Here is a 12,731-nt window from a genome sequence, read left to right as displayed (position 1 = left end):
CCTTGAGCTCACTTTGTAGCCCAGGCTGGTCTTGAACTCGCAACGATCCTCCTGCCTCAGCCTCCCTAGTGCTGGGATTACAGGCATGCGCCACCACGCCTGACCTCCATTTAACTCTTTTGTGTGGAGACAACATGATGTCTACACATGTGGGTCCAATTTATTTCACTTATGAGTATGGTCTCTATTTGAATCTGATTTCCTATAAAAGCCTCGAGTTTAGAGGATTTTAAAAAATGGTTAAAAGGCTGGGAATGTAGTTCAGTGATAGAGGCCCTGGACTTGAGCCCCAGCACTGCAAAAATTTAAAGTTACAAGTGTCACTTTTGAGAAGAATAGTATTTACAAGTAAAACATCATTTACTGTTAAGAATTGTCATTATTTAGATTAGTTTTTATATGTTTAACTAATTTAATATCATGAGTTTTTAAGCATATGGCTTTAGAATACAGGTTGCTTACAGCTTTACTCCGACATCTTTTAGCAAGTGAGAGATGCTTTTGTTCTTGCGATCAGGAGTGTTTTCACTGGGGACAGTGGTGACAGAGATGCGAGCTCCCCTGGGTAGTTTGTGTACTCTCACCTCTAAATAGATAATTTTTTTTTTTTTTAGATGGCCCTAAGAATTGACTTGTTTCCTCCAAAACAAAGTGCTTTCCTCTTAGGGTACCTTCCTTTCTCCCTTCTTCTCTCAGCTGTCGCCTTTTCTTCCTCCAGTCCCTTGACAGGCAGTGGCTGTTCTACAGGTCCTAAATCTCAGGTCCTAAACCTGGAGGGTCCTGGCTGGAAAGTCCTCGTGGCTCTTTAGGGATGTGGGGAAGGTGTGAAGCACATGGAGGGTCTGGAGCAGTGGTGGCCGAGCAGCGTGCTGGGCGCAGTTGGGCATCTGTTCTGTGTAAATTGGTGGAGGCCATCTGTAAAGGAGGAGAGTAGTACAGCCTTTGCTCTTTATTCGTATACAGTGGTATCCGGAAGTGCGACACCATTGTCCCAACACTCCTATTATCCTTGTGGGAACAAAACTTGATCTTAGGGATGATAAAGACACCATCGAGAAACTGAAGGAAAAGAAGCTGACTCCCATCACCTACCCGCAGGGTTTGGCCATGGCTAAGGAGATCGGTATGAAACCCTGCCTTGCTCTTGTCCACTTTTATTCTTGTTGACAGATAAGAGTCCAGTTTGGGAAAGCAGAGTGTTTCTCCTTCTCAGGGTCTGGTCTGGTTTACTTTTGGGGAAGCCGCTAAACAAGGCCATCTGGCCCGTGGGGTCCCTGTGGGGCAGTGCAGGCAGGGGTGGGAGTTGGCCCTGCCGTGCTGTGCCAGGTGCGGCCCCAGGGGAGCTGCCTCTCACTGCTGTGCTGATCAGAGCGGTTGCGTCCTGTGTTACACTGCCGTGTGGCCATATTTTTTACAGGTGCTGTAAAATACCTGGAGTGCTCAGCTCTCACCCAACGAGGCCTCAAGACAGTGTTTGATGAAGCTATTCGAGCAGTTCTCTGCCCACCTCCTGTCAAGAAGAGGAAGAGAAAATGCCTGCTGTTGTAAATGTCCAAGTCCTTATTTCTTGGTCCTTCCCTTGGAACCTTTGTACGCTTTGCTCAAAAAACGGTGGAGCCTTCTTCGCACTCAATGCCAAGTTTTTGTTACAGATTAATTTTTCCATGAAACCATTTTGAACCAATCAGTAATTTTAAGGTTTTGTTTTAAATGTACGAGTTCAAACTCACATCATATTAAAATTTAGCCCTAAAATGACAAGCCTTCTTAAAGCCTTATTTTTCAAAAGCCCCTACCCTTGCTCAGATTAAAAGTTGCCAAAATACCTTCTGAACTAAGTTGTGGTGTTGTGCTAAGAACACTAAGCACTAAACTGTTGAACAACCTTTGTAAGAAGACTGCAACTTCTGAGATCAGGAGGCGCAGACACTGTCCAAGTAGTTTGCAGATCGAGTGAAGCAGAACAGCTTCCTTAGTGACATGTTGCTGTGTAACACGTCAGTAACTTCTCAGCCCATGTTCATTCTGTACCTTCGTACTGTATGTCTTAATGGAATGGGTGTAACAGCTCACTCTTCGGATCAGTCTTTTTGATTTTATAGTGAGGGTTTTTTTTTTTAATCAGTTTACTAGCTTTTGCTGAGACTTTGAACAGAACTCTCATTCCCGTGTTTGCTCTAATCAAGTATTCTGTTCTTAGTCGTGGGTGTGCTGGGTGGAGTGTGAAACACGACAAGATCAAAGGATGAAGACAGTATTTTGACAAAAGATGAAGTGGAGATTAATTTACACTACATTGTATGTGAAATAACAATAAAAAGTGTCACGGGTAAAGATTTTTAAGGTTAATTTCTGTCAAATGCAGTAGATGATGAAGAAAGGTTGGTATTAATAAGTGTCTTTTCTCAAGCTTTTTCTTTTTCCTAGCCTTGGTCATCCCTCCCAAAATTGGGCATTTAATTCATCTTTGAACTGGTCATTCCCATAGTTGCTAACTTAGTGCTTTTCTAAAAGAACCCCTTCTTAATGAGCAATATGCCTATTTGTACTATAAAATCTTTCTGATAATGCATTAGAAGTTTTTTTGTAGATGAGTAGAAGTGCATTCCTGTTTTCATGTTACTTTATTCAAAGCTAATTAAATGCTTTCCTTAGTCTTCTAGTAACTAGATGTAAAAATCATGTGTTGCAGCTTTACAGTTTTTAAAATATTTTAGATATTCTTAAAACTATGAACCTTCTTAACATCACTGTCTTGCCAGAGTACCAACACTGTCACGTGACTAATACTGACTTGACCCTCTTTACCTCACCCACACGGACACATGCTTCCTGTCGTGGCTTTGCCTAACAATGCTCCTTTGGGTCTGTGAGGTTCTGTAAACTGTGCTAGTGCTAATGATGTTCTGTACAACTTAACTCACTGGCGAGGACACAATGTCAGACCTTTCAACCACTAGAACAAAATTTTTTTAATTGACAGTTGCAGAATTGTGGAGTGTTTTTACATTGATCTTTTTGCTAATGCAATTAGCAGTATGTTTTGCATGTATGACTTAATAAATCCTTGAATCATATGACTGGTAATACTTGAATTTTTGAGAACTCGATGAACAAGCTCTTGGTGTTTGTTTGGTTCACTTTAAAATCCAGGGTTGCTGGACGTGTTCATTCTAAGTTGGAGGGAAGGAGGGAGTGCCACCTCTAGGGGAAAAGGTGGGCAAGTCCATAACTGAGCAGTACAGTGGGGGTGGCCAGTGGGGTTTGTGTTGGGGCTTGTTGAGTTGTCGCAAGGTGCTGCCCCAGGTTGGGGCAGGCAGGCTTCTGCATGTGCCTGCTTCTTGGGCCACAGCTCAGGGCTGAAGATGCCAGTGTTGAGAGCCAGGCTTAGCTTTGCATAGCTTGATGCAGAGGTTGGGTGGACTACACGAACTTACCTTTACCAGAGCCTAAACTTACACATAAGAAGTTTCATGTGTTAGAATCAGTTTTCATGAAGCCTCTTCTATTTGAGTGTTTTTTTTTTTTTTTAATCAGAGGTAAATGAGCTTAAAAATACAAACTGTTCTCAAAGTTACAGGGCCTGATGATGCATAGCTCAGTGGTAGGGTGCCTAACACCATAAAAAGCAAAACACGTAAGTTTGTTACAAAAGCAGCAGTCTTACCTGTTTGTACCCTTGCCAGAAGCAACACTTTGTGTAGTTTGTGATACTTATTCCACATGTCTAAATTACATGCTTTTCCTGCTAACTGAACCTCAGATTTAGCCCTTGCCAGTGACATTCCTGCCGTTAAAAGGAGAGGCCTTCTCCACCCTCCAACACCTTTCCTGGTCTCAGTACCGTGGCTTGCTTATGTGTTACCTAGTTAGCTGCTTATAACTGTGCCACCCTGCCTGTCCTGCACTTGTGGTTTCCTTTGGGATAAATTAGTGCTTAGTTTTGTGTGTGTGTAACAATTCAGCTGTGAAGTTGCATTTGTTGTCTGATATCTCAAGATGTATTACGTGTTTGTATCTTTGCTAAGCCTCAGTATCATCTCTTTCAGCTTTCATTTCCTGCATGTCAGCTCCATCTTTTACTTCTTTGTCCTAATACCTTTTCCAAGAGCTTCCTATGTATTACAGAGCTCTCGCATCTTTGAAAAATTGCCATTCCACGATGATACTGTACTTTGGGCCAGGTTTACAAGTCTAGGTTAGTGATAACTAGTTACACTTCTTTTTTCCCCTTTCCATTACATTGGCATGTACTCTACGTTACAGATCTTGTGAGAATTCCTTTGCCTTCCTTGCCCTAGCGTGTATTTATTGTGCCCTGTGCTTGGTGTGCTTCGGAAACATGTTTCAGTTTTCTGTTCTAGAACTATTACCTCCTATAATGCTTCCTTGCATTTCCACTTTCAGTTTTCAAGTGTTCTTGCTCACCCTCTACATACATGCTTTCCAGCCGCCTGGGTCAGTTCTGAGGCTGCAGTGCTTTCTCTGTCCTCAGCTGCAGCTGGAGTTCGCAGCAGATACCTACACTGTTACTTTTGGTCTCCTGTCCCTCAGGTGTCCTGACGATCTTTGGTTATGCTTTGGGTTGGTTGGAAACGGCGCACTGGGTGGTGACTCTAGTCCAAGTCTCTTACCTTTCTGCCCTTAGGGAGGGGCAGGAATTACGTTTAGTCTGCGCTGTGCCATGATACTGCAACTGAAGGTTTTTTAAAATAGCCCTCTGCAGGTTTTCCAAAGCTCTAAGGAGGTGTGCTCCTGCAACTGAGGGCTCCAAGCAAAGCTTCCTGAGATGAGATTTCCCTAGAGACATCTCCCCAGCGGGCTTAGGAGTGGGAGGGTCTGAGGAAGGTCCTTCCCTTTCCCCACCCTCCAACCACAGTGACGGGCCAGTTTTTCTCCAGCTTCCCAGCAGACCCTCCCTGTTAGGCCGCTTCATCACCTCTGCTCAGTGTGGGAACCTGTGGTGAACTTGAGCTTTCCCTCCCCACTGGGATTTAATCTCAAGCCATCTTTTTGACAGGAATCCTCAACTCATCTTGTTAGGCGGGTAATTCTGATGGTTGTGCAATCTTAAGTCTAGCCAGGACACCAGATTTTATTTTTGTTGTTCACAGTGCAAAGGAAACAACACGAATGCTATGAAACCACTCAATAAAGGGACATCTGAAACATTACTGTGCAGACACTCTCGATGTATAAACGCTTTATTTTTTTTAACTCCCTCTGAACCCACTGGCAGGCCCCAGAGGCAGAATTACTATTCCATTCTTATGGTTTGAAACACCTCGACAGTAACCAGAAGGCCAGTGAGAAGGTGTGGTTTTCTTCACCTTCCAACCTCTTATCTTCATCTGCAGCTGGCACACAGGGCCGCCCAGGAGGAAGGAGCCCTTTGTGAAAAGTAAGCCACATACCTGCCACCCAAGTTCAGACAGCTAAGCTGCGGCAGGACAAGACCCTGACGGGAGGCTACAGGTCGGGTGAGGGTCTTCAGACGCTATTGCATTCTCTTCTGAGGCAGCTCTCAGGTGGCCATGGGGAGGTGGTCTTCCTCCACACAATGCAGAAATTGCATCGCCTTGGTCCTCACCCAGGCTCCTGACCCCGCTAATACTGTGATCAAAAGTAGCTCCCATAGACTGCAGTCATCCAAAGCTGACTGAATTTAAGGCCAGTCAGATTTCTGTCCACAGACATCCAGATACAGGCCTCATTGATGTCACTTGCACAGTTCTAGAACAAACATGTCCATTGTTCTGGGGCAGCTTCCAGTAGGCCCGGTCATGCCACGGCCACACTAGAGACCCCTTGCCCTGGACAGGAGAGACAGGCTGCTCTGTCGGCGACCATGGTGTCCAGGGCTCTCAGTAGGATGTCCGGCATGTGGTCAGTGAGCATCTTTGGGCCTATGAGTATTCTGCTGAATTCTGCTTCATGTGCCCACCTCGCCCTGTACTGAGCAGCAGAACAGCAGCCAAACCTTCAATAGAAAAGAAAACGGGCTTGGGGAAATAACTCAGTGGTACAGCACCGGCCTGGCAAGCACAAGGTCCTAAGTTTAATTCCCGGTACCCACCAAAAAAAATAATAATAATAATAATAAAACACAAACAGCACCTAGCAAAGCTTCAAGGAGCTCAGCTTTTCCTTGGTGGTAAGCAGACACCCTGGGGCCTGTATGCCCTTGCACTCACCTCCCAGAAGCTCCCTCTTCCTCCAGGTGGATGATCCTGCCAGGGGGGTATAGTGGGGGGTACTTGGTGGGAGAGTCCAGCGGGGAGTCACTGGAGAAGCTGTATGCCGGGGACCAGTGTGTCAGGAGACTCTGCTCCCCCAGAAGAGGCTGTGTCAGGTGTCCCTGGTCGCCTCCGTCCAGTTCAGTGGGGAAGTTATCAGGGCTTCCTCCAAACAGTTCATACCAGCAGCCTTGCAGCAAGATCTTGTACTGAGGGTGAGACCAAGACAAGAGGATGTTGGTCTTCATTCGGCAAGGCCGCACCTAGGGCAGGGCTATGCAGCGTGGCAGCAACCCTCAGGGTGTAGGTTGTCCTCCCACTCCAAATGGATCACAAGGGAGGGGTGCCTCTTGGGGGCAAAGCCATTATACTTGTAGCCATATTTTAAACCACATATTCATCGTTTGAAAAATTACCCTTAGTGTGTTGTGTGCTAGAGGCCTGGCACATGCTAGGAAACACTACCACTGAGCTCCGTCCCCAGCCCAAATTACTCTTAACTTAAGTAACTTTGTAAATTGGTTTTATTTGCTATTAAGGATATTAGAAATTACTGCCTTTTTTCTTTCTTTTGGGGGGAAAAGGTTGTAGAGGAGTGAAACAAGCACATGCTCCACCACTGAGCTACATCCTCACCCACTAAGTGCCACTTTCTAAGGAGTTTGGGAGAATGACTGATGAACAGATTTAATTTTTCACCTGATTAGCAACGAAAACAATCAATTCAGGTAACTTAAAGAAGTCAAAACCATCAGCAACCCTATTATCCAGGTAAAAACACATTCTGATACACATTTTTTTCAAAGTCTGTCGAAGTTCACTGTACATCCATCCATAATCTAGCTCCTTGTCCCTCCCTCCTGCCTGGGCTCATGTTTCTAAGAACGATTTTCAAGCCTACTTGCTTACTTTTTTTGTTGTACCAAGGATCAAACTGAGGAGCTCACACATGCTAGACAAACGCTCTACCGTGGAGCTGTATCTCCTCCTACCTTTTTAAATCGTTAAGAGTTTTGAGCCAGGGTCTTGCTATGTAGTCCAGGGATAGAACCAGGTCCGTGTGCATGCTAGGCAAGCGCTGTACACTGAGCTACACTCCAGGCCTTTATCACCACCGTTAACAACCATTAAATCCAGTGTGGATATACTAGTACCTCTTAAAATCTGTCTTTGGTGGCCTAATGTCCTAACCTTGGGGACAGTATAATCAAGAGCATCAGAAGACTGTCGTCACAAGACAGGACTATGAAGTCTGACAGAGCACGTAACTGAACAGGGATGGTTCTGGCAGTCCTAACTGTGGTGCTTCACAGACTGGGTCTGGCCTTTTGCTGTCTTACACAGCACAGAGGAATCTTAGAAACCTGTTTTGAGGCTGGAAAAAGAACCTGCAGCAACAGCACATATGCGTTGGGTTGAGAGGCTGGATTCACACAGCTCAACACCTCTTCCTGCAGATGCCTGGCACACAGGCACCCAGATTACCTTCGGCTTATTACAGTGAGCGATCACTCGTAAGATTCTTTTCTTCAGATCCTCCAAGTTGGTCACGCTTAACCTGTTCAGCAAAAAATCAGACCACGCTCAACAGTTGGTATGTTCAACTGCCCCAACCCGCTGACCAACCACCGAGCAGACCAACCTGGGAATCACATCCTTTCCTAGGACAAGGGACACGATGAAGTCCTTGGAGTGCTCATAAAGAGATTTGCTGAAATTTCAAACAAGAGACTGTAAATAAGTTAGTCTCCAGGGGATTGAGCAGCACTGCCAGGTCTGTGGAACACTGGTATCACTGTGACCTATCCTTTTCGGGGAGAAGATACGACAGAGCTTTCATCCAGAGCAACTCACTGGCCAGATTCAAAGACACTCAGCAAACACCACAGCTAAAATACCAACTGGACCTGAATGCAGACCAAGCATGTACATTTACCCTCTGGCCCGGCAGCCCCACCAGCAGAAGGAGAAGAATTCTCCAAGATGCAACAACGCACAAAGGCAGAGGCAGAGGCCATTTGCAACAGGCCCATCCATGTGAGCAGAGGCTGGACACACCCCAGTGTCTGTCCGGAGAGTGGACAGGTTCAACATTCTCTGTACTGTCCCAGTGAACTAGCGGTACACTATTAAAGGCAAAAGCAACAGCAGCAGGAAGCAGAAGAGTAGGTGTGATACACTACCTTTCGTCCAAGAAATACAAACACATACACACCTACTTATATATATGAAAACAATAAAAAGCTAAAAGAAAATCACTGAAAATGGCTATTTCCAGGGTAAAAAGTTTTTTTGTTTTGTTTTGTTTTTTGGCTGTACTGGGGATTAAACCCAGGGACTCACACATGATAAGCAAATGCTGTACCACTGAGCTACATCCCCATCCCTATTTATTTTATTTTATAAACAGGGTCTCACTAAATTGCTCAGACTGACCTCAAACTTGTGACCTTCCTGCCTCAGCCTCCTGAGTGCTGGGATTACAGGTGTCCAGCTTTGTATTATATTTTCTAATTTTCCTATGCTGGGTTTTGGTCCTTTTCTTTCCTTTTTTTTTTTTTTTTTTTGAGATAGGGTCTTGCCATATAGTTCAGGTTAGTCTTAAACTCATTATGTAGCCCAGGCTGGCCTTGAACTTGCAGTGATCTTCCTGCTCAGCCTTCTGAGTGCTGGGATTATAGGTCTGTGCTACCTTGCTCACCCTCTCTTATTTTTTTATTTTTAATTTATTTCATTCTGTGGTATGATTTTTTATAATTAAGGCTAAACATCATATAGAACAGTACACTGAATCAGCAACATATATACTTTTCAAACTCATAAAAATGCCATTACACATTTGTCCAAACCCACCAAGAGTGAACCCTTGTGTAAACTGTGACTACTGGGTGATAGCCACATGTCAATGCAGGTTCAGTTCTGCTGTGGGTGGTGGCAGCGGGTATGTAGGGCAAAAGAAATATGGAATTCTATCTTCTGCTAAAATCTGTTCTGAACCTAAACAATAAAATTTATTTTAAAAAAATGAATCTTAGCTGGGTGTGGTGGTGTACGTCTATAATCCCAGCACTGTGGGAGGCTGAAGCAGGAAGATCTCACATTTGAGTCATATTGGGGTATTGACTTAGTGAGACCCTATCTCAAAAAATAAAGGCTGGAGAAGTAGCTTAGTGTGAAGGCCTTGGACTCTATCCTTAGTATTGCAAAACAAACAGAAACCTTAGAACTACATCAGTTAGGAAATTAAACCTATAGTTCGAGCAGTTTAAAGAAGGCTATACGTAGACTTTCTTCAACTAAACGGTGCTTCAAAATTCAAACTTCTCCTGAGAATGAGACGTTATAATTAAATTACAAATAAAAGAAGAGTGGGCCACATGGCTTCTGAGCAGTCCCTGGTTCCAGGAGGAACATGAGGCTTTACCTTAGGAGACCCCGGGGCGGGGAGAAGGCGTAGGCCCGGACCTGTGGGTAGGAGCTCCGCAGCATGATGGCCAGCAGGGCGGCTGCCCCCGCTCCCAGGCTGTGCCCCACCACAACCAGCCGGTACTCCTGGGGGACAGAACAGAATGGGTCCCAGGCTAACAATAATGATGGCCAGTAACAGGACAAGGAAATAAAAACAAAAGGCAATCTCACGGGAGCGACGCTGAACGCCTGGCTCAGGATCCCATCGTTGATGAGTCGTCGGTAAATGTATCTCGCGGCTTGAGAAATTCCCTAAAACACAGGCAGGCAGGTGGCTCAGCAAGGCTTAGCACACAGGGCAGGCCAGGCCGCACGCATGCTTCTGTGGGACTCTAACCATCTCCTGGACAGGGCCCCACCAGGTCAGTGGCCCTGCTGTGCACGCTGCATTCCTGTCGCCTATCCCACACAGTGGCACAAGACAGGTGCTCATGACGTTTGTGAGGGAGTGGAGGACACCAGGGACATCCCACCCCATCAGCAGAAGGCATTTTTCTGCATGGATACATGCACAGACACAGATGGCTGCTCAGACTTGGATCACGAAAGATTGCTCTTTCTAAACACTGTGAGAGCATGCAGTTGTTTAACTCAAAGATACTGACTAGGCATCTACTATGGACCCCACAAAAGCAAAGTAAGTCCATCAGAAGTGAATTTTAGCTGGGCATGGTGGCACATGCCTGTAATCCCAGCGCTCAGGAGGCTGAGGCAGGAAGATCGTTGTGAGTTTGAGACCAGCCTGGACTACAAAGTGAGCTCAAGGCCAGCCTGAACTGCATAGCGAGACCCTGTCTCAAAAAAGCCAGAAAAAAAAAAAGAGTGAATTTTAGGGAGGCCAGGTGTGGAGGATCATCTAGGCAACTCTCTTGAAAAGAGGAGCAATTGCCTCCATTTTGGCTGAGTCTGACCCTATTTCCACGTACTGATATGTACAGAGCTGGCTGGGATTTTTCCTTTTCCCTTCATTTGGCTTTAAGCAATGTGTATCGGTCCAGCCAGGTGCTGATGTTCATCTCTGAAGACAGCAGGTGTGTTTCCCTGGGACCCTTGTTCCCAAGAGTGAGCCAGGATGAGGTGGGATGTTGTGCCAGTGCTCCACGCTGTCAGCTGGAATTGAGCCTCGAGATAGAGGCTATCACTTCCTGGGGCTTGAAAGATTACACGTCAGAGCTGAAGCACCGACCCCAAAACATTGGGTACTACAGTATCTCAACTGCGTTGTGCAGATTACCCTTTCTGCACATCCTTCTCTCTGCATTTGCAGAGGTGATGTCAGGCCTCCTGCCCAGCCCAGCTCCTGGCACTTACCTACTTCCCGAAATTCTCACAGTCACTCATCCTCCAGCCAGTCCCTTCTTCATAGATGAATAAAACCTGGGTTCAGCCTTGGGTGGAGGCCTTGGTCCTGATGGCCATCGCCGTGGCTGGACTTATGACCCCTCGGCTCCCCATAACCACGAATGTGCCTTAGTGTCTATTCTCACCATGGGTTGCACTGGAAGTGGTAGACTGGAATGAACCCGCTGGAATTGCAATGACTTTCATAGAATTACAAATATAAACTTCCTGGGCTGCAACAAGGACTGGGAAGGGCTCTCTATAGCCAGGGTTTGGTCTGATTTCAAAAAATAAAATTTAAAACTTCTGTTGAATGAATAGAACTGTCCTAAGTAATAGGAAAAGTAAGCAGTTTCAACAGAGGAGAGTCAACCCTGTGGACAAAATTCCTTCCAGAACACCTCTTCATGACAGTTCTACCAGGTCCTAGGCCTGGCCCTATCCCCTTGCGGCTTACATTCTAAGACAGAAGGTAGCGGGGATTTGGTATAACACAGGAGACTGTTCTTAACTATCTCTGAAATAATGCAGCTGGGCACAGCGGTGCATGCTGGTAATCCCAGCTACTCAAGAGGCTGAGGCAGGAGGATTCCAAGTTCAAGGCTACCCTAGGCAACTTGGCAAGACCCTGTCTGAAAGACAAAATTTTAAAAAGGGGTGGGGATGTGGCTTAGTGGTAGAGCGCCCCTGGTTCAATCCCCAGTACTACAAAAAAAAGCAAAAAACTTCTAAGTTTTGGTAATTTGATAATCCTGCAGCAGACTATTGGACTGGGAATTGAACTCAGGACCTTGTGTTTGCCAGGCAGGCGCTGTGCCACTGAGCTGTCTCCCCGGCCCCAGCACTTCTTGACAAACACCGAACTCCCTTCGTTGTCTTGCAACTGCAACAGCCACATTTATGAGGGACCTGTTATGTGACCAGCGCTGCGCGCTCAGAGCCGGACAACCTGCCCGGCGACTGAGAGCCACCCAGCATGCACACACTCACCGGGGAACGCCAAGGGGGCTCCCGGCTGCACAGACAGCACTGGGGCCAAGAGCTGAGCGGCCTTGAGCAGCTGCCTTCCCAGCCCAAGGGACGAACAGTCACTGAGCACCACATTCAGCGTGAGGGAGGCCTCAGCTCGTGGTCACAGAAAGTGCTTTCCTATCAGGACTGGTCGGAAGATCGCTGATACAGTTCAAGGTTTCCTTCAACTCCCCGCCCGGCCCCCCACTTGAACTGGGGTCTTCTGTGAAATGAACAAAAACGCAGCTAAAGGTTAAAGAAAAAAATTCCTGCTGTGGGAGTAGCTTAGAGGCAGAGCGCCTGCCTAGCATGCTCAAGGCCCCAGTCTCATCTTCAGTATGGGGCCGGGGGTATCATTCCTAGCACTGTCAGGCTTCTAACTGACAGCAGAGCACAGGCCCACTCCAGTTCAGTTACCTCCGGAGAGACTCTTGCTGTAACACTTTTTAAATATAAAATAAATATTTTGGGGCCAGTGTAGTGGCACATGCGTGTTATCTCAACTACTCTGGAAGAACCCAAGTTTGGGCCCTGCACGGCAACCTAATAAGACCTTGTCTCAAAATAAAAAAATAAAAAGGACTAGAGGTGTAGCTCAGAGGTAGAGAGCCTGCTGCCTAGCATGCTCCAGGGTCTGGGTTCAACCTCCAGCACCACAAAAAAAAAAAAGAAGAA

The 12,731-nt window shown here is 46.2% G+C and overlaps 2 protein-coding genes across 2 annotated transcripts in view; one reads left to right on the top strand and one right to left on the bottom strand.

Moving 5' to 3' along the window:
- The window catches only part of Rac1 (ras-related C3 botulinum toxin substrate 1 (rho family, small GTP binding protein Rac1)), a gene marked incomplete in the record, with an annotated part of 25,404 nt that extends 22,327 nt beyond the window's left edge, over window positions 1–3,077 (top strand). Inside the window, 2 exon segments of the mRNA XM_013521169.1 lie at window positions 964–1,123; window positions 1,418–3,077. Coding sequence (XP_013376623.1) covers window positions 964–1,123; window positions 1,418–1,548 — 291 coding nt within the window.
- Window positions 3,078–5,175: 2,098 nt separating this feature from the next.
- Window positions 5,176–12,731, bottom strand: part of Daglb (diacylglycerol lipase, beta) — a 41,487-nt gene continuing 33,931 nt past the window's right edge. The window contains exons 10-15 of the mRNA XM_005397891.2: window positions 9,876–9,956; window positions 9,661–9,788; window positions 7,879–7,947; window positions 7,722–7,794; window positions 6,195–6,445; window positions 5,176–5,980 (exon numbers count right to left, since the gene is read on the bottom strand). Coding sequence (XP_005397948.1) covers window positions 5,782–5,980; window positions 6,195–6,445; window positions 7,722–7,794; window positions 7,879–7,947; window positions 9,661–9,788; window positions 9,876–9,956 — 801 coding nt within the window. The 3' untranslated portion in view covers window positions 5,176–5,781. The remainder of the gene's footprint in view (window positions 5,981–6,194; window positions 6,446–7,721; window positions 7,795–7,878; window positions 7,948–9,660; window positions 9,789–9,875; window positions 9,957–12,731) is intronic.

Source organism: Chinchilla lanigera, unplaced genomic scaffold (assembly GCF_000276665.1).
Source record: "Chinchilla lanigera isolate Chin_1 unplaced genomic scaffold, ChiLan1.0 scaffold00059, whole genome shotgun sequence".
Lineage (NCBI taxonomy): Eukaryota > Metazoa > Chordata > Mammalia > Rodentia > Chinchillidae > Chinchilla > Chinchilla lanigera.
This window is presented reverse-complemented; position numbering and strand designations above follow the sequence as displayed.